The 27,987-nt window shown below is 38.5% G+C and overlaps 2 protein-coding genes across 4 annotated transcripts; both read left to right on the top strand.

Annotated features, from left to right (window-relative positions):
• The first annotated feature begins 148 nt into the window (after positions 1-148).
• Positions 149-16,768, top strand: snx4 (sorting nexin 4). The gene is made up of 14 exons (XM_079822191.1): positions 149-279; positions 2,166-2,290; positions 5,485-5,623; positions 5,708-5,857; positions 7,513-7,560; positions 7,997-8,052; positions 8,187-8,259; positions 8,661-8,722; positions 9,428-9,493; positions 11,907-11,996; positions 12,981-13,080; positions 13,621-13,766; positions 14,526-14,640; positions 14,785-16,768. The coding sequence occupies exons 1-14, from the start codon at positions 193-195 to the stop codon at positions 14,830-14,832; spliced, it is 1,305 nt and encodes a 434-aa protein (XP_079678317.1). The 5' UTR covers positions 149-192; the 3' UTR covers positions 14,833-16,768.
• A 507-nt stretch (positions 16,769-17,275) lies between these two features.
• On the top strand, positions 17,276-23,323 carry znf148 (zinc finger protein 148). 3 transcript variants are annotated; one of them, XM_079822168.1, is made up of 7 exons: positions 17,276-17,392; positions 19,727-20,194; positions 20,431-20,556; positions 20,805-20,928; positions 21,012-21,095; positions 21,344-21,462; positions 21,567-23,323. In XM_079822168.1, the coding sequence occupies exons 2-7, from the start codon at positions 19,841-19,843 to the stop codon at positions 23,178-23,180; spliced, it is 2,421 nt and encodes an 806-aa protein (XP_079678294.1). In that variant the 5' UTR covers positions 17,276-17,392; positions 19,727-19,840; the 3' UTR covers positions 23,181-23,323. The 3 variants fall into 3 exon arrangements, with proteins under 3 accessions (XP_079678294.1, XP_079678293.1, XP_079678295.1); XM_079822167.1 differs by having other exon boundaries at positions 17,279-17,392; positions 19,813-20,194; XM_079822169.1 differs by having other exon boundaries at positions 17,286-17,392; positions 19,731-20,194.
• The last annotated feature ends 4,664 nt before the right edge of the window (positions 23,324-27,987 follow it).

A 27,987-nucleotide genomic window follows, 5' to 3' on the forward strand; every position in this document is an offset into this window, starting at 1 on the left:
AAGCCTATACATTTTTCCGTATATCGTTTCATCAGTTTTTAAATTAATCTTAATAATTTCAACAAAAGAATACATTTTATAGAACATTTATGCTGTTTCGTGAGTAAGTGTATGTCAAGCACGCGTGCACGCGCACATACTCCCAGTGAAACAGTGAAAGTGGCCAACGCGCAAGCGCGAGACGGTCAAACCATGGCGGATTCAGGAAGCGAGGATATAGCGGTGATTGGAAACACAGATCTGACTTCTTCGGAGTCGGAAAACAACTTAAAGAACACGGTAAAGCCCGTAGCAGAATCTTTTTATGCGGGGTGGCCGATAATGTGTGCTGTATTGTAGATTTCGCGTGAGCGAGCGCGTGATATGTGCGGGACAGCAGTGTTTTGCTCTGGCTCATGAATGGCCACATCAATATAGCTAAACATATCAGCAGGTTCCGCGGAAACATTTAATGAGCTACATCTTACATGCATGTTGTTGCACTTTCTTTTTATTACAGAGTTTATTAATTATGTAAAGAATAATGATATAAAGCCGCACAAGTAGAAAGCTGTTTTACATTATGCTGTCAATGAAGAGCCTTTGCCACGTATTTTGTAAACAACAATTATCTCACAGTCATCTGATGTGTCAGCCCGCATCCTTTTTTTCATGTTTTTTTTCTCTCAGTAGATTGCCGTTATATCAACAAATGGTTGGATCTTGTTTACTGCTTCATACTTGAATTTGTTTATGGGTTGATGCTTGAAATATGGGGCAAAATATATCCATTAACTTTATCTTTTTTTTTTTAATAGGAAAATGTTAAATACTTAAATTTTAGACTTTAGGAAATTATTATAATTATCACTACCTTTTACATTTGTTTTGTAATCCTAACATGTGAATATTTTTGAACAGATTTTTTTTTAAAAAGTGATGAGTGCTTGGATATGTCTAAACTTCCTGTTTCCTCAGGAAATATTTCAACACATGAGACAATTCTGCTCATAGAAATACCTGTGCTTTTCTTAAGGGTCCTCAGCCATTTTTTGCATTGAAAATGTCATAAGTATACTGTAATGGTGTAATATGCATATCAGAGTTATATTAATAAATAATATGTAAAAAATAAATAATATTTTGATGCTTCCAAACTTTATAATGGCAGTGACGGGGTCCATTGTGTTTGAAGCTAAAAAAGCGCATCCATCCATCATAAACATACTCCACACTGCTCCAGGGGGTTAGTAAAGGCCTTCTGAAGTAAATCGATAGAGTTTTGTAAGAAAAATATCCATATTTAATACTTTATAAAGTAAAATATCTTGCCTCCGCCAGACTGCCTTTCATATTCAACTTACGCAGAAAGTGTAACACCTCTTGCAGTTCAAAACACTTACGCTACGTCCGAAGTCATAAGTCACACTTTATTCGTAAATTGAATACGGAACCATTGGCAGGGCTCAATCCGAGGGACAGGATAAACGGTTGTCTTTCAAATTCCCTCTGCACGCAATAGGATAGTGCTACAACCAACCAGAGCGCTATCAGTGGTAAGACAACAATCACAAGCGGGGTGTGGCTGAGTCCCATGCATTTTCCCACCAGCGGAGCTAGTTGATAGATTAAACTTTTGCCGTATCTGGTTGGCAAACTCCGAACACATCTTCCTTTTTTAAGAAGGACTTCAGTGTCGTTCTTTTCTCAAAGAAAAGCTTAACTCCAAATCTTCCAGAGTCGCGGCCAAAGCCGATTCAAAAGGCCGCTGTTCGCCAGCAGCTTTCTTCTTTTTCTCATAGCGGGGAATTCACACGGAACCGTCTCAACTCTGCCGTCATTAGCCCGCCCACCGACTCTATACACAATGTGATTGGCCTGACTAGAGTTTGGTTTTCCATGCTCGCAAGCCAACATTTGCTACCGCTAGGGTGCATCTAGATTTCTAGGCTACGTTTATTATGGATGGATGTGCTTTTTTGAGCTTCAAACTCAATGGACCCCGTCACTGCCATTATAAAGTGTGGAAGCATCAGGATATTTATTAATGTAACTCCGATTGGGTTCATCAGAAAGAAGTCATATACACCTAGGATGGCTTGAGGGTGAGTAATTCATTGGGTAATTTTCATTTTAAAGTGAACTACTCCTTTAAACATTATGAATTTCTTGACCAAATTTTACAGATGGTTGAAAGGGGGACAAATCTTCTGAAGAGGATGGAGATCAGTGTGGCTGAAGCGGAGAAGAGGACTGGCAAGAATGCCGTCAACATGCAAGAGACTTATACAGTGTATCTTATAGAGACACGGTAAGACACTTCACTTTCACATTGCTACGACTCATCATTAAATCTATTTTCTAAATTCATGTTATAGATCTTGGCGTAAACAATTAATTTGTGCATATGTTTTATTTGCATTTTATTATTTATTTAATGCCCTCGTTATTTTTAATCTCAATGTCATAACTCGATCTTCCAGTGAAATTATAGAGTTTACAAAAAATTACAATAATTTTATCTGCATAAACTCTGCCCCTTTCTTACAATTGATTGCAAGCATGCATTAAAGGCGTAGTTCACCCAAAAATTAGCCCATGATTTACTCACCCTCAGTCATTCCGGGTGTATATGACATTCTTCTTTCAGACGAATACAATTATACAGTTATATTAAAAAATGTCCTGGCTCTTCCAAGCTTTATAATGGCAGTGAATGTCTGTTTCTGTTTTTAAGTCCATACAATTGTTACAGAATAATACCATTTATTTGCAGAAGTTCAGAAGTTTTGATTGTAATATGCACTTTTCTTTTTGAATATGAATAACCAGCTGTAGATAAGGTAGGTTTACACATTGACTTTCTGACTGAACTATGGTCACGCTGTACTAGCATGGCAAAATGCAAAACATCAGAGTCACGGCACACTAGACCAGCTCAGAAACTGTGGAAGCCAGACTGGTAGAGACCATCGGATTTCCTCTCTTTACTTAAATGTTTACACTAGACCTCTTCTTCCTGTGCCTGGGTCTGTCACTTTAACATGTTCTTTCTACATCAAATAAAACAAAACAAAACAGAAGTATCCCACTGGACAGGAAGTGATATGCAGCAGAAGTGTAACTTTCACCTCTCACTCTGACCCCCGTCACCCCGCCAAGCTTTGTGTTGGAAAGTGGGACTTGTCATTCTGGAGAGGGTGATGAGTCAGCGCTTCAGGCAGATGTGCTTTGTCTGTGTTTCCAGCAGGGCCAAACATGCATGCTGGCCAGAGTGCAATAACATATTATCACATGATTCGAAAACAATACTTAGTGGTTGAACTCATAAAATCACTGTCTGCAAGCAAGACGTTTTCAAACATGTTTTTTGGTACCGTCTAAAATATGGAAAACCATACAGAACTAGATAAAAAAAAAAAAATGAGAATGGAGCTTGTTCATACAAAAGTTGCTGTTGTGGATGGTTGCAAGGGATTTGATATGCTGTTTCTTGAGCACCAAATCAGCCTATTAGAATGATTTCTGAAGGATCATGTGACACTGAAGACTGGAGTAATGAAGCTGAAAATTCAGCTTCGCCATCACAGGGAAAAATTGCATTTTTAAATATATTAAAACAGAAAACAGTAATTTGATATATTTCATATTTATTTTTGCTCAAATAAATACAGCTCTTGTGACCATAAAGTGCTCTAATTAGTTTTTACATTTAAATGTATGCATTTGGCAGTGGCAGCGACTTACAATGCATTGAAGGTTTTTACCAGTTCCCTTGGGAATCCCATGTGGCGATCCCATGTTCTTTGTGTTTCTAGTAGCATGCTCTACATTTTAAGCTACAGTTTTCAGCATGTTGCTATGTGTTCTGGGTCGTTGCAAAGCTATGGCTCAAGTCCCTCCTTCAGTGTCTATTTTTTTTTTTGATTTTTTCAAAGTTTGATTGCTTGGAAATGTAAAAGCATACCTCTGCTCAACAGGCAGCGTAATTTGAGGTATCATTCATATCTGTAGCACAGACGGTACGTGACGAGTTACATGCTCAAGGTTAAGGGTTTGTTCAAATCCCTAATCTTGTATATAAACAGTAGTAATTGTGATGCTTGCATTAGCGTAAAATTCTTGCCTATATTGATTCTTTATACATGGAGATAACTTAACAGTGCTGTATTGTTGCTCGTTTCCATAAAAGGAAGCACATGTTTTTGTAAGCACCATGTGGAAGGCATACTGCACACGCACACAGTGGGCTTTAGAGAGCAGTTTGGTGCCACTGATCTTGGGGAAAGTTGTAGAGTCTGAGTGGAGAATGCCTGTCAGCCAATCCGCACCTTCCTTGTGCTTTGATTTCATCATGGATTATTAGCGTGGAGCACATTATGTGCTCCCATTTCTTCCCTGGAGCCCATGGGAAGTTGAGCTCTTATTTCAAAGTCTACCCATTTTTCTTCTTAGAGAATTTAATTGTTTACATGGTAAATAATGTGTAAAAGAAGTGTTTATTTAAGTTGAGCTTTTGTGTTCACTGCAATTAAAAAGATTGGGTCAGTATGATTTTTATGTTTTTGAAAGAAGTCTCTTATCCTCACAAAAGGCTGTGTTTATATGATCAAAAACACAGTAAAAACATCAATATTGTGAAGTATTACAATTTAAAATAGCTAATATGTTTTTACAATCTATTTTCCTGTGAAGGCAAAGCTGTCTTTAGTGTCACAATTCTTCAGAAATCCTTCTAATATGCTGATTTGGTGCTCAAGAAACATGTCTTACTGTTATCAATGTTGAAAACAGTTGTGCTGCTTAATATTATTGTGAAAACTGATACAGTTTTTCAGAATAGATCAATAAAGTTCAAAAGAACAGCATTTATTTGAAATGCTAATATTTTGTATTAACATAGTATGTCTTTACTGTTACTTGATCAATTTAATGCATCCTTGCTGAATAGAACTATTAATTTCTTTAAAAAATAGAATTTAATGGATATTTTGACACCGGCCACCTTTTTGATTTTATATATCGTCCAATAAAAAGGAACAAATGGAAAATTCAAAAAGTTGTGGCATGCCTAATTATTGCACAATACGAGAACCGACACTGCAGAGATGTTTAAATAATGCAGGAGAGTTCATATACATGCTTCTACATGGTAGTGTGATTTAGTGGATTTCTGCTCCTAAATTAGCAGCACTCATGTCTTCATGCACTGGGAATTCAGCAAGATTACACAGCGCTGTTAAACCTTTGGCATGTGTTTGAAAAGGCCCTTAAAATGACTGCTTTCATAAACTAGACAGCTTGAAACCTCATAGATCTCTACTGTGTTTATTTCATTAATTTTCTTTAGAAATGATCTTCAACTGTTAACCAACCCCACATTTCATGACAGAAGTGTTTTTAATATTTTTGAAGAGATGTGTTTATACCAAACCTAAACCTATTTAAAAGGCTATTTAAAAGTGTTTCATTCCGCTTCTGACAGTCTTTATTCTGTGTTGTTAGGCCTGTGGATGCTGCATCAGAAGGAACCAATCCTGTCCCAGATTCTCTCTGGAGGCGTTACAGCGAGTTTGAGCTCCTTCGAAACTATTTGTTAGTTACCTATCCATTTGTGGTGGTTCCGCCGTTGCCTGAAAAACGGGTATGCAAACAAGATGCTTTGGTTACTGCTGCTTGTAAATGCAATTTGCCTTCATACACTGTAACTTCATGCTTTGTACAACAGGCTGAATTTGTTTGGCACAAGCTGACAGCAGACAACATGGACCCTGACTTTGTGGAGAGGCGTAGGGTTGGACTAGAGAATTTCCTGCTTCGAGTGGCCTCGCACCCAGTCTTGTCCAGTGACAAGATCTTCTATTCATTCCTCACTGAGGTAGCGAGCTCTCACTAAAATGAAAAATTAAATGTTTTTGTAGATTTGTAATTAATTTCTATTTCTGCTAGGCTGTCAATTGTTTTAAAATAAAAAGTTAAAATCAATTTACAGTCTAGTATAAATAGAAATGAATTAATTACATGGTAGCCAAATATACAATACCAATGAAAAATGTTTTTTGAAAAAGACAACATTTTTAAGGCAATCAAATGAAGTATTGACAGTATAAGAAGTGGCTTTAAAAGTCAGTATGTTATAATAAAAAAAATTATATTATCGAACATGCACTACCGCTCTTTATTTGAGCAGAAATATGTATTGTGAAGTATTATTAAAATGTAAAAGTTTTTAAAATGTAATTTATTCCTGTGATGGCAACGGTGAATTTTCAGCATTATTACTCCAGCCTTCAGTGTCACATGATCCTTCAGAAATCATTCCAATAGGCTGATTTGCTAAAGAAACATTATTTATCATTATCAATGTTGAAAACAGCTTCTTAATATTTTTGTTAAAAAAGTCATACATTTTCTTCAGGATTCTTTGATGAATAGAAAGTTCAAAAGAACAGCATTTTTTTTAAATAGAATATTTTTGTTACAATATAAAATTCTTTACTGGATTTTTTACCGGATTCGTCCTTTCTAATTAAAAGTATTAAAGGTCCCCTTCTTCGCGATTCCATTGTTCAAACTTTAGTTAGTGTGTAATGTTGCTGTTAGAGCATAAATGATACCTGTAAAATTATAAAGCTTAAAGTTCAATGCCAAGCGAGATATTTTATTTAACAGAAGTTCCCTTTCAAAGCCTACAGCGAACGGCTGGCTTGGACTACATCCTGGTACTTCCTTCTTTAATTACGTCAGTAGAGCAGTAGAACAGACTAACCTCCGCCCACAAAGAAACGCGAAAAAGGGGGCGCGGTCTTGTTGCTGTCCCACGTGGAGAAGCGGACGGTCGCGTGGAGAAAAGGAACTGTTGCGTTGAGTGTGTTTATCGCCATGTCATCGAGATGCTGTTATTTTCATCCAGGAGTCAAATCACCTTTGTTTGGCTTTCCCAGGGACGCTGTAGAGATTATTGAACGCATACATCTCTCCGTTAAGAGGCGTGACCTTTCCAACGTGCGCTAAGCTGCTGTCAAATTACAACACAGGAACCGCTTTCACGTGCGCTAAGCTTAGGTCGAATCACAGCACAGGAACCGCTTGCACAATCAGAACTCGGTACGTGTTTCTGAAGGAGGGACTTTATAGAACAAGGAAATCACCAGCCGTTTTTAGGACAGTGGAAACAGCGGTATACAGATAAGTAAATAGTGTGAAAAATACTGTGTTTTTTTACACGCGAAACATGAACACATGTTATATTGCACACTGTAAACACAATCAAAGCTTCAAAAAACACGAAGAACGGGACCTTTAATTTCTTACTGACCCCAAACTTTTTGAACTTGCTTATCCCTGGCCTACCATCCACAGCAATGTTTTAATAATTGAACTAAATTACTTTGTTAAATTGACAGCCCTAGTTTCTGTATGCCACTTTTGCTGTTGTTTGAAAAAAAAAAAAAAAAAACGTTTTAACTGGCATTTCATGCTGATAATGTCCTCTGTCAGTGTCAGAAATTGCATCCTTTCTCTGCCCCACAGGAAAATGGTTGGAAGGAAACCGTGTTTGAGACAGGATTTCAGGCGAAGGTATATCAGCACTTTCCAGTTCATTGGGTTCTTTCTCTCTTTAAACCCCTAGCCACCTCTCTGTTGTTTAAATATCACCCCTCATCATAGGTCTATATTCATATGTTGATATGAAGCTGACTAAATATGTGTGGATTTCAAATAAAAATTGTGTGAAGTGACCTAATTGCTACTGCAGTGAGGAATCTGTTATCAGTACGCTGTAGTTTATGTAAACAGGCACAGGAAGTCTGTTGGACCGCTCTGGATCAAACACGAAAGAGCAGCAGTATTTTATGTTAGTGTATATTATTGCCATATTGCAGTGTTTATCTGATCTCAGACGTTTAAAAAGGTTGTTGTAAGGAGTGTCTGTAATCCTGCTTTACACCATCTGAACAAACAAAACCCAAACATGAATCTGTCTGTCAACATTTGGCCTGTGTCTTTCTTACAGGCCGATTCAAGGTTAAAGGCTTTAAATGCCACATTCAGAGTGAAGAACCCAGACAAGTAAGGCATTTTTGCAAACCGTGTTACGCAGTGTCATGAAATGCATAAAGATATGGCCATGCTGTTTGTTTACGCTGAAACTTGACTGTGTGTGTGTGTGTGTGTGTGTGTGTGTGTGTGTGTATGTTTCACAGGAGGTTTGCAGAAATGAAACACTATGGTGATGAGCTGCAGTCTGTTATTTCACAGCTGCTGAGAGTTCGGGCGGTGAGTGTAAACTCAGTGTCAACACTGCCGAATATGCAGCTCAATCTATTAGAAAAAGTCCTTTCAGTCGAACAAAAGTATATATTCGTTTTTATTAGGGATGAGAATGGTAAGGACAGCAATTCTGATGATTTCATTAACAACTCTTTTAGTGCTTTTGAGGAACCACCCTTTTTTACTAAAGAAAAACATTACTATTTTAGGCAACCTGTTTAATTTGTTTTCAAAGTATCTAAAGTATCAATCTTAATTTAATATAATTAATTGCATTTGTAGAATCATAAAGTAAATCTATACGATTCTTTTTTTTGTTAGTTTTTTTTGTTCTTAAAATCAGATGTCTAATTAGGCTATTCATTAACTAATAAAAAAATTTATCTAACATTTTTTCTTTTTTTTAGAGAGCAGCTGATCGCCTGTACGGAGTCTACAAAGTGCATGGGAATTATGGAAGAGTCTTTAGGTAATGTTTTCTTTTAAAGGAAATAGTTGACTCTAATATGAATTATTTACTTATGTCATGTCAAATCCCATATGGCTTGCATTGTTTTCTGCAAAGATCTTCTGCAGAATGTCTGGGCTCCTTTTTTCCATGTAATGACCATGTTTACTCGCATGTCATTATCCGAAAAAGATGGTTTAGGTTGCTGACAGCTATTGAAACAATCCTATGTTTCACCTTTTTTCACTTTTAATGAAAAAATGTATTAAGCAAGGAATAACTTGATCAAAGGTGAAAGTAAAAGCTTTTAAGATTTTACAAAAACATTAAATTTCAGATAAGTGCTGTTCTTTTAAAATTTATATTCATCAAAGAATCCTGAAAAAAATGTATCGCACATGTATCGTAGTCTGCACATAGCGATCCGAGGCTGTCGAGGTCCAAAAGGACAAAAAAAGCATCATAAAAGTATTTAATATATGATGTGCACTATACTTCATGTCTTCTCTATACAATCATTCTGTGTGATGAATAGGCCAGGTTTTATATCATAATCTTACAATCACAATAATGTACCCTCATTTTGAAAGAGCCAGGCATGTTTTATAATGTGCTCTGTGAACTGTTTTTGTGAGAAGCATTTTTGGAGTAAATCTTTTGGGTTTTGATTGTGTAGCTGCGGTCAGCTGCAGTGGTTCAATGTGAGTCTTTGTTTGTTTTGGACAGCGAGTGGAGTGCCATTGAGAAAGAGATGGGAGATGGGCTGCAGAGCGCCGGCCATCACATGGACGCGTGAGTTCACAGCGCACACAACACAGACGAAGGCTGCTTTATGAGCCGTTCTCATGTACCTTTATAGGATTAGTGCAAGATTTTATTGCAGCTGGTTTTGATTGTATTTCTCCTACCTGGGACGATCCCGTTACCCTCCAAGAGCTCATTGAGGGACCTGAAATATGAAGGTGCTGTATGATACACACCAGGACTTTCCTGTGATTTCTACATGTGTGTGCTTCTGGTACTGAGCTGTAAAACACATTTGCCAGATTGATTTGAATCCTCTCATATTTCCATTCACGACCCCCCCATAACAAGTAGCCAGTAAGATGAGCCCTTGGGAGGCTCGGGTTATGATTTTGCTGGCAGACCGCGCTGTGAATCTCCAGGAGCCATGGCCAAAACATTTAGCGGTATTTTTTTTTTTCAACGTTATGATGATGATGTTGTAAAAGGGACTCTTTCGCGGTAATGTCCTTAGTGAGTCTTTAACCAGTCCCTTTCGTTTCTATGCTGGTTTTGTATTGCGGTGTGTTCTGATGGATTCCAGATTGCTGTTCCTGGCAGAAAGGTCAAAGGTCAGAGCCCAATGCGCTGCTTGTCTGTCTCAGCACTGAAAGAAACAACCTGTCCATCATCAGCCACATTTGGTAGCTGTCAGACTGTTTTATGGATTTATGTTGCTCACCTATTCCCAAAAATTCCTCAAAATACCCCAAACTGTCTCTGCTGCGGATTTGGCATTAGTTCCACAGGCTCTACATCTGATTTAGAGAGAATAATACATGTAGATTTACCAAAATGCCAGTTTGTGCTTTAGGTTGTGGGCGGTGTGACCAAAATATTATATCATGGTCACAGTATAAAAAGATTTTTCTGGAAACTCAACAGAAAGTGATTTATTAAATAACTCATAGTGATGCCTATTTTGGGTAATTCAGTTAAAATAAATCAATAATTCAGTTAGTTTAAATCAAAAGTACATAACCTTGTTTGATTTATTTTATCTTTAGTTGGAATTAATGGAAATAAACCAAAATATAAGATTATTTATAACAAAAACACACTACATAATACTGAGTTAAAAACAAAAGACTCAAAACAACTAATATTATGATACAGATGGTTCTTGACTCAAACATTTAATTGCCGTGTTCCACAGTTAACTGTCAATGTCAGAGCACAAACCAAGCCATGAAGTCCAAGGAATTGTCTGTAGACCTCCCGAGACAGGATTGTATCTGGGGAAGGGTACAGAAACATTTCTGCAGTATTAAAGGTCCCAATGAGCACAGTGGCCTCCATCATCTGTAAATGGAAGAAGTTTGGAACCACCAGGACTCTTCTTAGAGCTGGCCGCCCGGCCAAACTGAGTGATCGGGGGAGAAGGGCCTTCATCAGGGAAGTGACCAAGAACCAGATGGTCACTCTGAAAGAGCTCCAGGGTTTCTCTGTGGAGAGAGGAGAACATTCTAGAAGAACAACAATCTCTGCAGCACTCCACCAATCAGGCCTGAATGGTAGAGTGGCCAGACGGAAGCCACTTCTCAGTAAAAGGCACATGATAGCCTTCCTGGAGTTTGCCAAATTGCACCTGAAGGACTCTCAGACCATGAGAAACAACATTCTCTGGTCTGATGAAACAAAGATTGAACTCTTTGTCTGAAGGAAACCAGGCATGTTCATCACCTGGCCAATACCATCCCTACAGTGAAGCATGGTGGTGGCAGCATCATGCTGTGGGGATGTTTTTAAGCGGAAGGAACTGGGAGACTAGTCAGGATCGAAGGAAAGATCAATGCAGCAATGTACAGAGACATCCTTGATGAAAACCTGCTTCAGAGCACTCTGGACCTCAGACTGGGGCAGAGGTTCATCTTCCAAAAGGACAAGGATCCTAAGCACACAGCCAAGATAACAAAGGAGTGGCTATGGGACAACTCTGTGAATGTCATTGAGTGGCCTAGCCAGAGCCCAGACTTGAACCTGATTGAACATCTCTGGAGAGATCTGAAAATGGCTGTGCACTGACGCTCCCCATCCAACCTGATGGAGCTTGAGAGGTCCTGCAAAGAAGAATGGGAGAAACTGCCCAAAAATAGGTGTGCCAAGCTTGTAGCATCACACTCAAAAAGACTTGAGACTGTAATTGGTGCCAAAGGTGCTTCAACAAAGTATTGAGCAAAGGCTGTGAATACTTATGTACATGTGATTTATTTTTTTTAATACATTTGCAAGGATTTCAAACAAATTTCTTTCACATTGTCGTTATGGGATATTGTTTGTAGAATTTTGAGGAAAATGAATTTAATCCATTTTGGAATAAGGCTGTATGTAACATAAAATATGGAAAAAATGAAGCGCTGTGAATACTTTCCGGATGCGCTGTGTCAACTACCATTTTATTGGACATTTTTGTGTGTTACAGGTATGCTGCTTCTGTAGATGATATTCTAGAGGAAGAGGAGCATTATGCTGACCAGCTGAAGGAGTACCTTTTCTACGCAGATGCATTAAGGTACAGTATTAATTTTGCGTTGCCTAAATGTCCTTATGTTAAAGAGAGAGTTCACCCAAAATGAGAATTGTAATAGTTTATTGGCAACTTCTTTAAAGAGGACCTATTTTGCACTTTTTCAAAGTCTTGATTTTGTTTTGTGGGTCTACTATAATATAGGTTTTATATATTTAAATGTTCAAATTAAAATTTATTTGCCACATATTTTACATTGTTGCAGCACCTCTTTTCCCAGTCTGCCAGTAACACTCGGTTTAACTCCTGTCTCTTTGAAGCCCCTCCTACCACAAAGCGCAATATTCTCTGATTTGGTTGACTGGAACAGTGTTGTGTGGTCAATCACTTCTGCCATGTTTTGGAAATATCACAGCCCTTACCATAATACACTACTACACTACATAATACACTACTAACTCAACCAGGCCTCACCCCTTTTTATTGTGTATGCCTTGGGCTGGAATTATTTAAAATGGGGATATTGTGATTTGAACATTCCTGGAAGAAAACTCAAGAGGAGTTTCAAGCAGTTCAGCAACAGTGCTCACTGATAAAGAGAATAACTCACTTTGGAGTGGACTTTGGGCTTTGTAACTTTGCAGATCTTTTTCATGCTCAGGAAGCAACATTACACAAAAGAAAGCTGAAAATGTAAAAAAAGCATAATAGGACCCCTTTAAACGTGAACTGAAGTATACTAAACACAAGCTGTTGTAACAGTGAGGTTGATTAGAAATGTACATTTTGTTCACACTGCACCCTTCCCTAGACTCTTGGGAGCTGATTGCCTCCACTGGCTGATAAAGTTACACACATGCAACTTTTCGGACACTGTTTACACAAACCCCCATCAGGGCCTGGTTTTTCTGAAAGCGATCATGCTGCAGGTCACCTAGGCTTTCAGTTCAACAATTTCCATAAGGAACAAGGAGATGATCTGCTTTTATGGTTGATTTTGTATATTTTGTGGTTAATGTGTTTTCACAGGGCAGTGTGTAGGAAGCATGAACTGACACAGTTTGAACTGGAGATGGCCGTCCAGGATCTGACCTCTAAGAAACAGCAGCGGGAGGAGCTCGCCACTGGGGTCAGTGTCCATTCAATCACAGAGACAGAACTCCACATCACCCTTCTTGCTTCTGGAATGAGGGACTTTCCAGCAAGTCGTAATGTTTAGTATAGGATAAAAAAATTACTTATAAAGTAGTTGCATATAATGCAGCATTTACTTTTGGCCTACTGCCTCAATAAAGTTAGATATTTGGCCCTTTGCAGTAAAAAGTTTGGCCACCCCTGCTTTAGAATTGTTGGGGTTTGACTACTAGTGAGTGTTTTTAACAGTTTTAGGCAATTAAAATTGTGCGCCTTGCTGTTCGGGTGAATAGAGCCCACTGAGAATTACCTCATTGGCACATTTAACATGTAAACATTTGAGCTGCACAAAAAGCCAACGACATGCATAACACATTCTGACCCAATTGGCTGATATGGCTAATTACTAGGCCCACTTGGCCAAAAAAAATGGGAGGAAAATGTCCATATTTCAGCTTTTTGCAAATAAACATGGGAGGAAGAGCGTGACTTACTCCGGCCAATGGGTGTCATTGACTTTTCTTTTCCTGTGTAGACGGTAAGGACCTTCTCTCTGAAGGGGATGACCAGTAAACTGTTTGGACAAGAGACCCCAGAGCAGAGAGAGGCCAAGCTGAAAATGCTGGAGACACAGATTGAAGAAGGAGAGGAACTGGTCAAAGAAAGAAACGTAGAATGCGAGTAAGCAGTGCTCTATTACCACATGATTGAATTAAACCCTGTGATCATGGCACAACACAGATTCAATGTTTTTCGTTGCTGTCTTCAGATCTTGTGAGCTAATTTATACTAATCACAGTTTTTAAATGGGATTGATGACTGTAGTTCACTTTATATACATAAAAAAAGGGACCTATGAAGGCCAAGTATGGTAACCCATACTCAGAATTTTTCCTCTGCATTTAACCCATCCAAGTGCACACACATTATGAGCAGTGAGTAGTGAACACACACACATTGCAAACCGTGGATACACACACCCGGAGCAGTGGGCAGGAATTTATGCTGTGGTGTCCGGGGAGCGTTTGGGGGTTAGGTGTCTTGCTCAAGGGCACCACAGTCATTTCCTGCCAGTATTGAGAATCAAACCCGTAACCTTCGTGTTAGGCCACGACATTCTGTTGATGACAAAAAGCAGTAAATGTTGTCAGAAAATATGACTTAAATTGGGGATTTATGAGCTGCATCAGCTTCTCATTTTATGCGGCAGCACAAAAATTATGAAATGCACAGATATGCTCCAAATGCACATACTTTGCTCATATTTTTGCAGCCTCTGTGAAACTTTTCCGATCAGAGTGAGGTAAACCCAAAACCAGGCTAATTATACAACTGAGTCCATCTTAAAAATATGTTAATTTGAGGATATAGCAACTCGTGTCAAGCTTCAGTCCATTTCACGGCAAGAATGTTTCAAAACAGCTTTGTCTTTTTTTGTAGCGAGCATGTGAAAAGTGCATGGGTGGACATTGAAAGGTTCAAAGAGCAGAAAGACCATGATCTCAGGGAGGCTCTCATCAGCTATGCCATCATGCAGATCAGCATGTGCAAAAAGGTAAGAATGGTCCATGCCAACAAAATAAAATATGATTTTGTTATTGCGAAAACTAGCGAAACCCCCGTCTCTATACTGATCAGACTATTTATTAGGGAGAAGTAGTGTAGTTGCATTAAAACACCAGCATGTTTTGTTTTCAAGGGGATTCAAGTGTGGAACAACGCTAAAGAGTGCTTCAGTAAGATGTGAGGGTTCCAGCCATGACAACCAGAACACCAGGCGGCCTTGGAGATGTCAATCCAGAGAAGCACACACTCTTAGAGACTGACTTTGGGGACTAAAGTTTTCCTCTCAATCCTAAACTTTTGTCAGCCTCTTGCACCAGATGTCCTGGTGCACAAAGGTATTGAATAATATTGACATACACTAGTTTCAGTTTCAGTCCAAATAATGAATGAATGGGGTGCTGTTTTATTTATTTCCATGTTCACCAGCCAGATTTTAGATCTGGTTACTTTTGTGACTGCACTATTTTGACCTACACAAGAGTTTGTGAAGGTTACATACAATTAATGACCTAACACTTCAGACAGAAACAGAAGAACACCTTAATTAAGATTGATTCATCTTAATCTATGGAATGATTTCTTTATCATTTGTTTCCTTTTTTTGACTATCTTTATGCTTTTTGATGCCAATATATTAGCTAAAATCATTCCTTTTTATACTTTCTATGTATCTTTTTACTACTTTAGTTCATCATAAAACAAAAGCACAGATTAAAAATGTCAAGGCAAAATATGAGGGGGGTTTTGGGAGGAAAACAATTCTCAGCGAATCCAGCGGTTCCATTTTTATCATACCCCACACCCCTCCCCATAATGGTGTTTTCCCACATCTGGAACGTGTCCAGTTTCTGTGGAACATGCAAAATGATCTTTATCACCTGGCGTGGAGGACACCAAGAGTCTGATTTCCTATGAAAAGAAAAACTGGTCTTATTCACATGCAAACTAAATGTACCCTAACGCCCATACAGCAAACAAAGTCGCATAAATTCATAATATGCTGGTCTGTCACTTTCTGCACATTCAGCCATAAAAAATAAGATGTTTATAACCACTGACCCCCTCCCTTTATATGGTTAAGTTCATCTGAGAAATATTAATATGCTGTTTATCCCTTATTCAAAACTTTACTCTGCATATTTTCTTTGTCCACTATGAATGCCATATTTGTCATCTGTTATGATGAATGGGTGGGTCAATGTTTTGATATAAATCTGGCTGAAGGAATACAGAGGTCACAGGAAAGGCAGGATATAATAATTTCCCCATTTTAGAGCTGCATGTGTAACTGGTCATTCGGTTCATTTTTTTGGTTTATAGTGGGGCAGAGATAACCTTTTTGTATATACTGTTAAAATAATTGATGTGTAACACTAATGGTAATAATAATTAAAAAAAAAATACTGTTATCATTTGGCTTGTGTTTTCATGTCTTGTGAGTGTCATACAATTTTTGCTGTCTTGTCATTTGTCCCCTTTAAATTTAAAATGTAACTGGTATGCATCTTTATAATAGTCTGAGAGTTCAGCAGAGATCATTTGGGTTTTCACGTGTAGCAACTTTTGGTCACATCTCAGTCTATATGAAATGAGTTTGAGTGGTAATGAAAGTACTCTTTATACAATGATGCATATGTAAATCAGGGAATTATTTAACCAAATACGATTAAACACAACTACATTTTAAATCTGTCAGCCTATGAATGTTCGTTGTCTCTGTGCACTAAATTGAGATGGGAGAAAGTATTGTAACAAATATTAAAAAAAAACTACAAAAAAAGCCAGCAAAAAATGGCAGCAGAGTGTACTGCTGAAGAGGTTTGTTTTTATTTTAACTGACAAAATTGCAGTAATCATGCTGCCTCAGCCATTTTCTCAGCAGGAATCATCTTCTCCATTTGTTTTTGGGCTGTAAGGCTTCCATCTAGTGGTGTGTTATAGTCTGAACAACTTAAGTGACATTGTCAGATGTTTGGTTTTGTTTGAATTTGCAAGACATGACGGTTTTACTCAAGCTAAACAAGTGAACACTATCTGTCTTTATCCTAAGTGTCTTGTAATCAAATTGAGTCAATACCACAAATGAACAGTTTTAATAAACTATTCAAGTTGATTTTAGGACAGTGGTTCTCTACTTTTTTTCACTCGAAGGTCCCCGGCTTGTTTAACCTTCAAGTCAGACACCTTCCGTGTCATTGTTTTGTCAAAAACCATTACAAATCATCCAAACTGATCTTACATCAAGTCATTAAAACAAATTTACGATACGAACAGAGATAATTATATGCTATAAAATGCGGTGTGTGTATAGGCCTAAAATAAAGTGAATATGAAATTTAACAGATGTTACAAATTAAATAGAGAAATATATTTAAGTCTGTACTGTTGAAATTTCAGGAAGGTTGTTTTTAGTAGTTGTTAAATTCTCGAGTACAGAAGAGTTAATAAACAGGGCGAGATAAATATTGGTATATATGATTATAAATAAATACACTTATATAAACCTTTATTATTAGCTACATATGTATTACATTGCTTTAAATATATTTCAAACAGCAAGCAAACCCGACCTGCCACTGACTGAGCGGGTTCGCTGCGATCCCACAATGCACCGCTGCGCAGCTGCAGATGGAATGTAGCTCGCTAGCCTCGCATGCTAGCCAAAGCATCGCAGTAAAGTTTGACAAACACGTCATGAGCAGCTCGAACCCGCCGCCAGCGCTTCACTGACAGCACATGCGGTACGTATACTCTTCATCCGCGAGGGTCTGCGTGACAATCAGCCGTGAAAATGTTTGCAGTCCGGTCTCTGTGTGCGTGATGAAATGGCAGCATAGAGATGGAGATCAGGCCGATTTTAAACTCTACACTACAGTAATATATTAGAATACATTACAGTCATTATTAAAATACAGTAGTCTGATTAACCTCACGTCGAATTAAATAAGCAACTGTAGCCTATTTATGACTGCCAACATGCAGCCCGTGTTGTGCTTGAGTGTCACACTGTAAATACACTCATGTACTTTAAGTTTATTTGGTAGTTTATACACATCAGTACAAGTTTAAATGCACAAAGCTTAAACTCGTTTTTTGGGGGGGCATTTAAATCATACGTTGATCCAGTTCCTGTGTGGATTATATTTAGTCTAGGTTGATGATTGACAATGTCAGATGCATATGTAGTCTACTGTTCTGTTTTTTCCTTCTTCACCTAAACATGTAATGTAGTTTTCGCTTTGCTACAGTCAAGTTTGACTTGCTCACTGCGTGCATTAAGAGACAATTATCTTTAAAGAAGCTTTGAAACGATATATAGTGTGAAAAATGCCATACAAATAATACTCATTTGACAGTCTCATCTGGTTACATCTGTTAGAACAGCTCATATATGTCTGAATATTAAGAGAATAATAATTTAAAGGTCATCCTGTTCTGATCATACTGATTCACATATTTTTACTGGTTTTGCTATTAATCCTGATCCGGTATATTTGTAAATATGCATATTATTTATGAGGTCAGTAACATTTATTAGAAAAGTACAGCAGGATTCAGCACGATTCTAACCTTCTTTCAAAATTTAGTATGAAACGTTGCTTTACTCAGAATCTAGTATGAAAAGCATTGGTGGGTTTATGAAGTTTGAAACAGAAAAATAGATATGCTATTGTTTATGCTGATCAATTATAGAATGTTTAGTTGGATGATTAGTGTTAAGTCACATTTATTTATATACTGCTTTATACAAATACAAAGCAGCATCATAATAATAAACAGGAAAATGGCAGTGTTAAAGGTGAACTATGTAAGATTTTTGCAGTAAAATATCCCAAAACCACTAGGCCAGTGTTATATATTTTGTTCAGTTGAGTACTTAGAATATCCCAAATTTTGAGAAATTTGGAAAATCGTGAGAAATTGCTATTTTAACCAAGGAACCGGGACGTGTGAGCTATGCGTTTGAGGGAGTCGCCTGTCGATGGCGTCATATCTGCGTTCCCCTCGGTTTCCGGTTTTATATTGCAGAAACGCTGTACTCTCACTGCAGTGTGAACAAGTGTCATAGCAGCCGCAGAGTGAACGTCAACTTCCTTTTCAACACACTCAGATATATCTAATACGATAAACAGAGTTGCGTTACCTCATACTCATGACTGGAAAAGAGGAAGTGGCGCCGGCGACCGTGTCATAATAAAAGTCCCGCCAGCGGCTATGCCATAATAACAGTCCCGCTCTTCAATCGCTCCTGCGACCTTGCTCAGCTCCACAACACTCGGTCCTGCTCTGCTTCATACTACAGTAATGTTAATAATCGCATCCATGAACATGATTTCTGCCCGAGTCCTATCCTGACTCTTTCCCACCGGCTGTGAGGTGAAGACCACATGTCCCAAGATTCTGCACTCAAACGTGGCGTCATCAAATTACGCCTTTGTTTTGAACAGGCGACCTCTAGTGGACAGAAAAGTTACATAGTGTAGCTTTAATGTTACAGAGTTCATCAATGACATATCTTTAATTTCAGCTATAAAGCAGCTGTGCACTGCAGAAGAAAATACGATCAAAATAGTGTTTTCTGTATAATAATTGTCTTTTAAGTCTCATTAAACCAGTAAGAAATAATGCGTTACAAACCGACTTGAGTCAACTCATCCATAATGAGGTCTGAAAACGTGAATCTGACATTAAAAATCAAGAATGCTTATTAAATGAGTTTATGCTCTAGTAGCAATTCTGACAATGACTGTTCATGACATGTCAAGTCAGATTGGGTTCATTATAATTTCTTCTCTGCCTTGCAGGCGATGAAAATTATTGTATTTTTTTGCTTGATTGTGCATACAAGCTTCTTGCCCAACATTGGGGTTCAAAAGTCTGAGACCACATTGAAAATATATATTTTTCCATTTAAACCTGGAAATAAAGTTTTAGAATTTTGAAAAGGTCATATTTCCATTTTCTCAAATCATGCCGGAGAACATGGACCATCAGGTTTTGCTGCTGCTTGTCAAAAGGGGGACATTTGTGAGGGTTTTTTTATTCCTTAAAACTCAAGCTTTTTTTTCTCTCAGCCAGGTCGACGGAGGGGAAGTGCTGTGAACACAACTGTGTTGACTGCTGATTGGAATCCCTATGTTGGTCTTGTCTCTTCTTGTAGCTTCAGCTCAACTGCTCAGCGTTCAGCGATGAACATTGATGACAAGCTGGAGGGGATGCTTATGAAATGTGGCCCTGTGGGTCTTCACCACTCATCCAGAGGTTTGGGACCCTCAAGGGTGGATGGAAGAGGAAGAAGAGGCAGTTTGGATATGACACTTGGGGAACGGAGCTTGGCTAATCATCCCCTTTTGGCAGAGGATGATGATGACGACGATGATGATGATGACGAAGACCTGGCAGGTGGAGGCCTGACCTCACATGATCTGATATCCCATGATGACCTGATGGTGCATGAGGAGACGGTGAAAAATGATGGACAGGATGAACCAGCTTTCTCACAGCGAATGTCCCATAAGTTGCATTATACACTCAATATGCCAGTAAGTGTACAGTTGTTCAAGCTATCTATCTATCTATCTATCTATCTATCTATCTATCTATCTATCTATCTATCTATCTATCTATCTATCTATCTATCTATCTATCTATCTATCTATCTATCTATCTATCTATCTATCTATCTATCTGTCTCTCTCTCATTTTTAAGAGTACTTGAACTGAAAATCAGTAAATTACTTTAATTCATGTTTTTTGTTGTCGCTGCTGCTTTTTTTAGGTCAGTATAAAGCAGGAGATGAAAGTACCGGACTCACTGATTCTTAATAAAAAGGAGAAGAAACCGGGGAGAGACCCATCCGACTGTCACAAAAAGAAGAAGAGAAAGCAGCGCTCGCCTGCAAAGGTTTAATATAATGCATCTGAGATGCAATTGATAAAGAAACAATATGCTATTAGTACTTTAAGTGAGGGATACTTTACAGAACAAAACAATAATTTAAAAATATTTAAATTAAATTCAAAGGCTAATGTTAATTTTTGTTATGGTACTTGTTAGCCATACAGTGTTATGGACATACAAAATCATGACACTCCCTAAGGAGCACAGGCATGAAAGATAAAGTAGTTTTGAACTGTATTCCATCTTGATAGATTCTCACTATCAATGAAGATGGCTCCCTTGGGCACCAGAACCCAAAAACTCATGTCTGTGAGCACTGCAATGCTGTTTTTCGGACAAACTACCATTTACAAAGACATGTCTTCATTCACACGGGTAAGTGGTGTAATGTGCTGCTGGTCCTGTGGTAACAATTGACGTATAAAAGAACAAAACGGTGAACAAAATTATTTTTGCAGGTGAAAAGCCTTTCCAGTGCAATCAATGTGACATGCGCTTTATTCAGAAGTACTTGCTTCAGAGACATGAGAAGATCCACACAGGTAAGCAGAAAGGGATAAACATTAAGGGAAAAAAGGGAAGTGTCATTTAGATTTATCTTCAGGGTATTGTTAGATATTTAGAGTGAAATGATCTATTTATAAATGTAAAGTCCCTGTTTTGTGGTACATCTTTATACACTGAGAAAACAAGTCTAGGCATACATTGACAGGGAAAAACTAGACCTACTTGACTTGACTAAGTTGTTCTTTTATATTGTTCACAATAGCCTGTCATGTCTCCCCTTTAGGAGAAAAACCATTTCGCTGTGATGAGTGTGGAATGAAATTTATTCAGAAATACCACATGGAGAGACATAAGAGGACACACAGTGGTGAGAAGCCTTACCAGTGTGACTACTGCCATCAGGTAATGGCCGTTCAAAGCAAAACAGATTCGATACTGGCCAATTAAAATGTTACTATGAATTATACAGACTGAAACATAATGATATCTATATATTTTCCTAACAGTTTTTCTCCAGAACTGACAGAGTACTGAAGCACAGACGAATGTGCCATGAGAATAAGGACAGGAAGGGTCTGAAAGCAGCAGCCAAAGATGTCCCTCTTCGCACCTCAGAGAGTTTGAGCTTCTCTTTTCCTGTCAAGGAATGTACCCTTCCCAAGAAGAAACGCCAGAAGACCTCTGATAAAAATCGGGTCTTGCTCACAAGTCCCACTGTTGACACAGTGGATGAAGCTGGTAACGAGGAGAAGACGGAAGACCGACTCGCTAAAAGTGAGTGTCTTCCTCTTTACGCTGTAGCCACCAAGGTGAAGGACGAGTATGTAGTTACAGATTATTCAGTTGAGCTCCCTGATTCCCCGCCTGGTACCAGGCATCTTGCAGGGGAGGAGTCTAATGATGAGATAATTAGTCCTCCGAAACTAGTGCTGAAAAAGATCGCCAGCAGGAGAGGTTTGAAACAGCAGGTTCTAGAACCATCCCAGAGTCTCTCTCCCTTGTCCTCATTCGAAGAGACCAAAGTAACGAGATACACATTTGAGATTGTGGATAACAAAGGCCTATTAGATGTCGATACCAATCCTGACATGGAGTCGGTTGATGCCCTGCAAGGAGGACAAGCAAAACCAACCGGGAGCAGCACAAACTATGATGACGCCATGCAGTTTCTTAAGAAGAAACGATACCTCCAGGCGGCCACGGCGAACACTAGTCGAGACTATGCGCTTAACGTGAGCAGCATCGTGTCGCAGCCCTCCGTCACTCAGGCAGCTGTAGCGAGTGTCATAGATGAGACCGTTCCCGCCACAATCCTCTCTGAGACTCAGACGCTGAACGTGGAGATCAAGTCCAATAACGAGAAGAATGTCCTTCCAGACGAGGTCCTGCAGACGCTTCTCGATCACTACTCCAATAAGGCTAACGGCCAAGCAGAGATTTCCTTCAGTGTGGCGGACACAGAGGTCACATCCAGCATCTCCATCAACTCTTCCGATGAGAGCAGCCCCAACGAGGCTTTGGGAACCAGCTCACAAGCGCCTCCGGCCGAGAAGGCCAGCCTTCTGCAGGAGTATTCCAAGTTTCTCCAGCAAGCACTGGAAAGGACCAGTCAGAACGACACCTACCTGAACAACCAGAGTCTTACATTTGTAAATGACAGTGCCAGTCTCGCTGGCCAGCCTTTGTTTTCCACAGAGAAGCAGTTCACCTCCCCATCCCGGTTCAGACCAAGCATGAACTCTCCATTGAGATCCACCTTGGAGAAACCTAACTTTAGCCTTTTAGTAGATTCCCAACACTCCTTTTCCTTTTCAGGTGACGAGACAAACCCTTCGTCAGTTTCACCGACGGAGGACTTCCTCGACCAAGTAACCTCTCCCAAAAAGACAGACGCACAAAGCATCAGTCAGACTTTTCAGATTGCTACTTTTGACCAGAACTTTCGATCTCAATTCCCGAGCTCACGGTCTGGAATATCCTCACAGTTTAGCATTGCCAGTGGACAAGTTAGCTTGAGAGGTCATGGAGGAACAGACTTTCCAGAGTTCTCTCTTGTTAACGAAACAAGAACTCAACTAACTTCATCTCCGGATGCTACAAGCAGCCAAACCTTTGGCTAAACAAGAGCTTTTAATGATTTGAAGCATTTTAAAGGCACTTTATAGTTCTGTCAGTAAAGGCAATGTGATATCTGTGCAAATACTTATGATTTTCCATCTTTAAGCAATCACGCATGTGTGAGAATTAAAGGAGTAGAGCGATACACATGTTAAATTTCATTATCAGCACTTCTAATGGAGACTATGGAATACTTTTTGTGTCATTGCATTATTTGTGTATTACAGCCACAGCCAAAGGAATTGGCAGTGACACATTTTTTGTTTCGCAAAGTTTGCTGCTACCGTATTTGTAGATCATTTTTTCAAGTTTCTATGGTTTACTGGAAAAGCATTTCATACGTTTTAAAGGCTTTAATTGGTAAAAACATTCAATATATGCAAAGAGTCAATATTTCCAGTGGTGACCCTTCTTCATTCCTCTGCAATTCGCTCTAGCCAAATCCTGACCGATGGCGATCCATTCTTGCCTTATTAGTGCTCCGAGTTGATCACAATGTGGGCTTCTGCTTGTCCACTCGCCTTTTGAGGATTGACCACAGGTTCTCTATGGGATTAAGATCTGAGGAGTTGCCTGGCCACAGACCCAAAGTTTCAATGTAATGATCTCCGAGCCACTTCATTATCACTCTTGCCTTGTGACAATGTGCTCCACCATGCAAGAAAATGCACGGATCATCACCAAATTGCTCCTTGGTCGTTGGGAGAAGGTGCTCTTGCAGGATGTTTTGAGACCGGTGTTTCTGGCCATAATTTTGAGAGAGCCCACTTTGATGAAAAGATACCCCAGATGGCCTCAGGATTCTTCACTGTTGGCACGACACGGGATTCATGGTAGTGTTTACCTTTTCTTCTCCGGACTATCGATTTTCCAGATGTCCCAAACAGTCAGAAGGAGGCTTCACCAGAGAAAATGTTACACCCGTCTTCAGCGGTCCAATCCTTGTACTGCCTGCAGAATTTCAGTCTGTCATTGATGGTTTTCTTGGAGAGAAGTGGCTTCTTTGCTACCCTTCTTGACACCAGGTCGTTGTTCTAAAGTCTTCGCCTCACTGTGCATGCAGATGAACTCACACCCACCTGTTGCCAATACTGAGCAAGCTCTGCACTGAGGGTGACACAATTCGTAGCTGAGTCCTCGGGAGGAGACTGTCCTGATGCTTGCTAGACACTCTGGGATGCTCTTAACTGAAGTTGAACCTCTCACCTTGAAGGTCTTGATGTTCCGGTAAGTGGTTCTTTCAGGAGCAATGTTCTTTGCAGCAATTTCTTTGCACGCAAGTCCATTTTGATGCAAAGCACGTCTTTCTTTGGAGGTAACCATTGCTAACACAAGAACACAATGATTGGAAGCACTTCTTTCCTCCTTTTATAACAATCAGTCTGCTCTCATAATCCAATCAGTATGATACAGCGATTTTTACCTCGCTAGTTTTTGTTCACACTTTCCCATGTGCTGAAATGATTAGTGAAATTATGTTAGCTGGTCATTTTGCGCAAGGGCCAAAAAACAGTGAATTTTGTATTGAGGTGGTTCTTCTTTTTGGCCAATGAAGCTTTTCCAATCATTTTAAAATGCATCTGATCACTCTGCACAATAATCTAGAAAAGAAGGAAACTTTGCGAAACATAACATTTATGTCCCTGCCAAAACTTTTGGCCATGACTATACAAATGTAGTGCTCGAGAATGCACTTTGGCTTTCCAAATTATTTAGCCTGTGCATTCAAAAAGCAAACATTCAAGCTACTACTGCATTGCTGTTGTAGTAGTCTAAATGATGGGGTTCATGTGGTTTCCCCAAGAGAAGATTTGACAAAGATAAATTCCGATTTGGCCTCTTGTGCTGGAACAACAGGCTAAATGGACTGACCTAATGATACAGATCCATAGAAACTACCCTAACCTAGCATTACAATCAGTTTTTGTTTTGTATTTAGTTAGTTTTGTAACAGAGGTACTGATAGGACCTTACTTTGAAGCCCTAGACTTGAGTAAGGCACTTACCTCTGGGTTGTTCCTCTTTGTGGTTAATGTACTATTACATTAATTACAGTAAACATTTTCTTGCCCCTGTCGCTATAAGCTAAATGTATTTAATCTTTTTGTGCATTTAATTATGTTGAAATGTTTTTTTTTTTTTTTTTTTTTTTTTTTTTTGCGCATTCACTGCTCCCTGAAAGATTCTCTCCAAGAAACAGTCTATTTTGTTCACAGCAATCTGTAGGAATTGTCATACTGAGTTTGTATGGACCTAGCCCATAAATCTATATAACAGAATTATATAATCATTGAATATTGTTTGCACATTTCTCCTAAGGTTATTGGATCAAAACGATAGATAGAACTGTTAGAGACTGTCTTGCCAATCAGATTTAAGGTGCACATGGGGAACAAGGCATCTGTAGAAGTTTTCTTTTCACATATCCCACATTTTGTGGATGCAGTTGCAAGTGTCCAGGGCAACAGCACTAACAGGTATGCACTTTTCCATTTGTTATCATAGTGCCTGATTTGTTATCATTGTTCTTGACTCAATGGTAAGTGCATTTCATCACTTTGATGACATTTGTTCACAGTCTATATTTTCCAGATGCACTCATAATCCCCATTAAATAGCATGTTGAGCTAATGGGCCGTTCTTGTTATTGTTTTTAAGCACTTTTCAATGCCCACCTTCCCGCTACATAATGTACAAATCTGATATAATCTATATCAGAATTGAGTGAAATCAAGAAAGATGTTTTAAGAATGTATGGTCTGAGATCATATTTTTATGCTTTTTCTTTGTCTCAAAACACCCATCCATTAGCAAATATGCATCACTCGCTGTTACTTATTAGATTAATATAGAACAAAAAATAATGTGTAATGTTTGGTACAGTTGAACTATGTATATGTACACATAACATTTGTTTATTGCACATCTCTCTTTATTAGCTTAACTAATCATGTAAATTAAAAGCTTTGTTTCTCTTCTCTCAGATTGTTTATGGAAATGTACCTGCTTGCCCCATAACGGTATCTTGATTAATCTTAGGTTTATGGTTTATAATAGTAGTATCATGCCAAGCTGTACACTCATTGGTTTTCTTTGTTAATCATTTATTTGTAAAAACAAAACATCTTATGTAAATTGTTGAATGGTTGTTTGAACAATTTACACAGATTTGTTCTGCTCATGTTTTGTGAATGAGGTCCATTAAGTCCTGTGTGTGTGTTTTTTCATAGTCAGCATGTTCTGGGTGTCAAAGAGATATACTGTGCTTTTGATTACGGTTTATTTTACGTGCCTAAACATTCCTTTTTTTTTTACATGTTGTAAATAGGTTGTGCATTTTGCTGTGCACATTTCTTGGAGTGTATATAGAGAGAGTACAACATGATTTAAGAATGTTTGCTGCCATTTTGGTTTACTCATTCCTATGGTCCCTGATGACTCTCAGCACAACTTTTGTGACAAAATCATGTTTGTGTTCTTGTTTGTAAAATTACAAATGTAATGTCCTCTCTATGAATTGCCTCTGAATGCAGTTTTGACGATTTGCAAACTGATTAAAAGACCTTGTATGGATCTTGTACACCCTCAGAGGATTTTTAGGATGTTATTTATCATTTCAATATCATCATGTGATACCTGCATTATAAATATTTAATCAATAATTACTGCTACAGATGCTCCAGAAAGTGAAATGATAATTTGAGGGAAGAACATAATGCTTTATTTTCTTTTAGTAAATTGTGTGATGTTTTTTGTAAGCTCAATTGCTTTTGGTAAAAGGTCATATCCGTATCTAGACACACTTTGTTCTTAATTGATTGGGTATTTTGCGCATCAAAGTTTCATGGTGTTACTGATGGTGGATCATTGTTTTCTTTCACTTTTTAATTCGAATGGAAAACTGAATGGTTTTATTTAGGAAGAAAGCTCTTCTAAATAGTTTTAGACATTTAATTTTATTGGGGAGTGCATGTCCTCTGTCTTTGTACACTGGTTATATTTTTATATGTATCCATTTTTATTGTAGCCGAATTATTTCCATAGAATATACTTTAATGCAGTACTTTGCCTAAGACATGGAGAAAAAGTTCTGATTGGATGTTTTTGATTGCGTGCCTCTTGTTGTGTAATATTAAATTTCCAAATACATCAAGTTGTTGAGTGCTGTTTCCTTGCATCTTGATCCACATCACTCATCAGACTCCTCTTTGTGTAAGCAGTATAGTCTGTTTATTTATCACTGTATAGGCCAGGGAAAGTAAGTTTGCAGCATACTCACACAGACATTCAGCAATCACAGTTGGCATATATATAAACAATAATTTAAAGCAAATAAATCTAATTTAAAATAACCAGACCAGCTGACCCTCAATTAACACAAGAAGAATTTTAAAATGTAATTGCTTCGGTTTTAAAGCACTATAGCTTCTGTGTAGTTAAATCTCATGAACCAGCCAATAATTGTTTTTTAAATTTTCATGACGTCTAGCACATTTCCTCCTGTTAAGGATTCAAACTCACAAAAATGTAGGATGTGGTTAAAATGGCTTTAAATCATTTATGTAGGGTTGATGCATGGCCAAAATTAAGATTAAAGTATGACTTTATATGATATGTAAATTAGCTGGTTATAGAAATAATCACAGAAAATGTAAATATGGAAAAGCCTGCTCCAGTAGAGCAGTCGAACAGTGAGGTACACTGATAGCGCGCGCGCGCGCGCGCACACACACACACACGCACCTGAGGTGGCGCTGATAGAACACATATTTGTTTAATGACGTTTATTGCACACGTAGCGTTTCCATT

This window comes from Gobio gobio (assembly GCF_949357685.1).
Source record: "Gobio gobio genome assembly, chromosome: 7".
NCBI lineage: Eukaryota > Metazoa > Chordata > Actinopteri > Cypriniformes > Gobionidae > Gobio > Gobio gobio.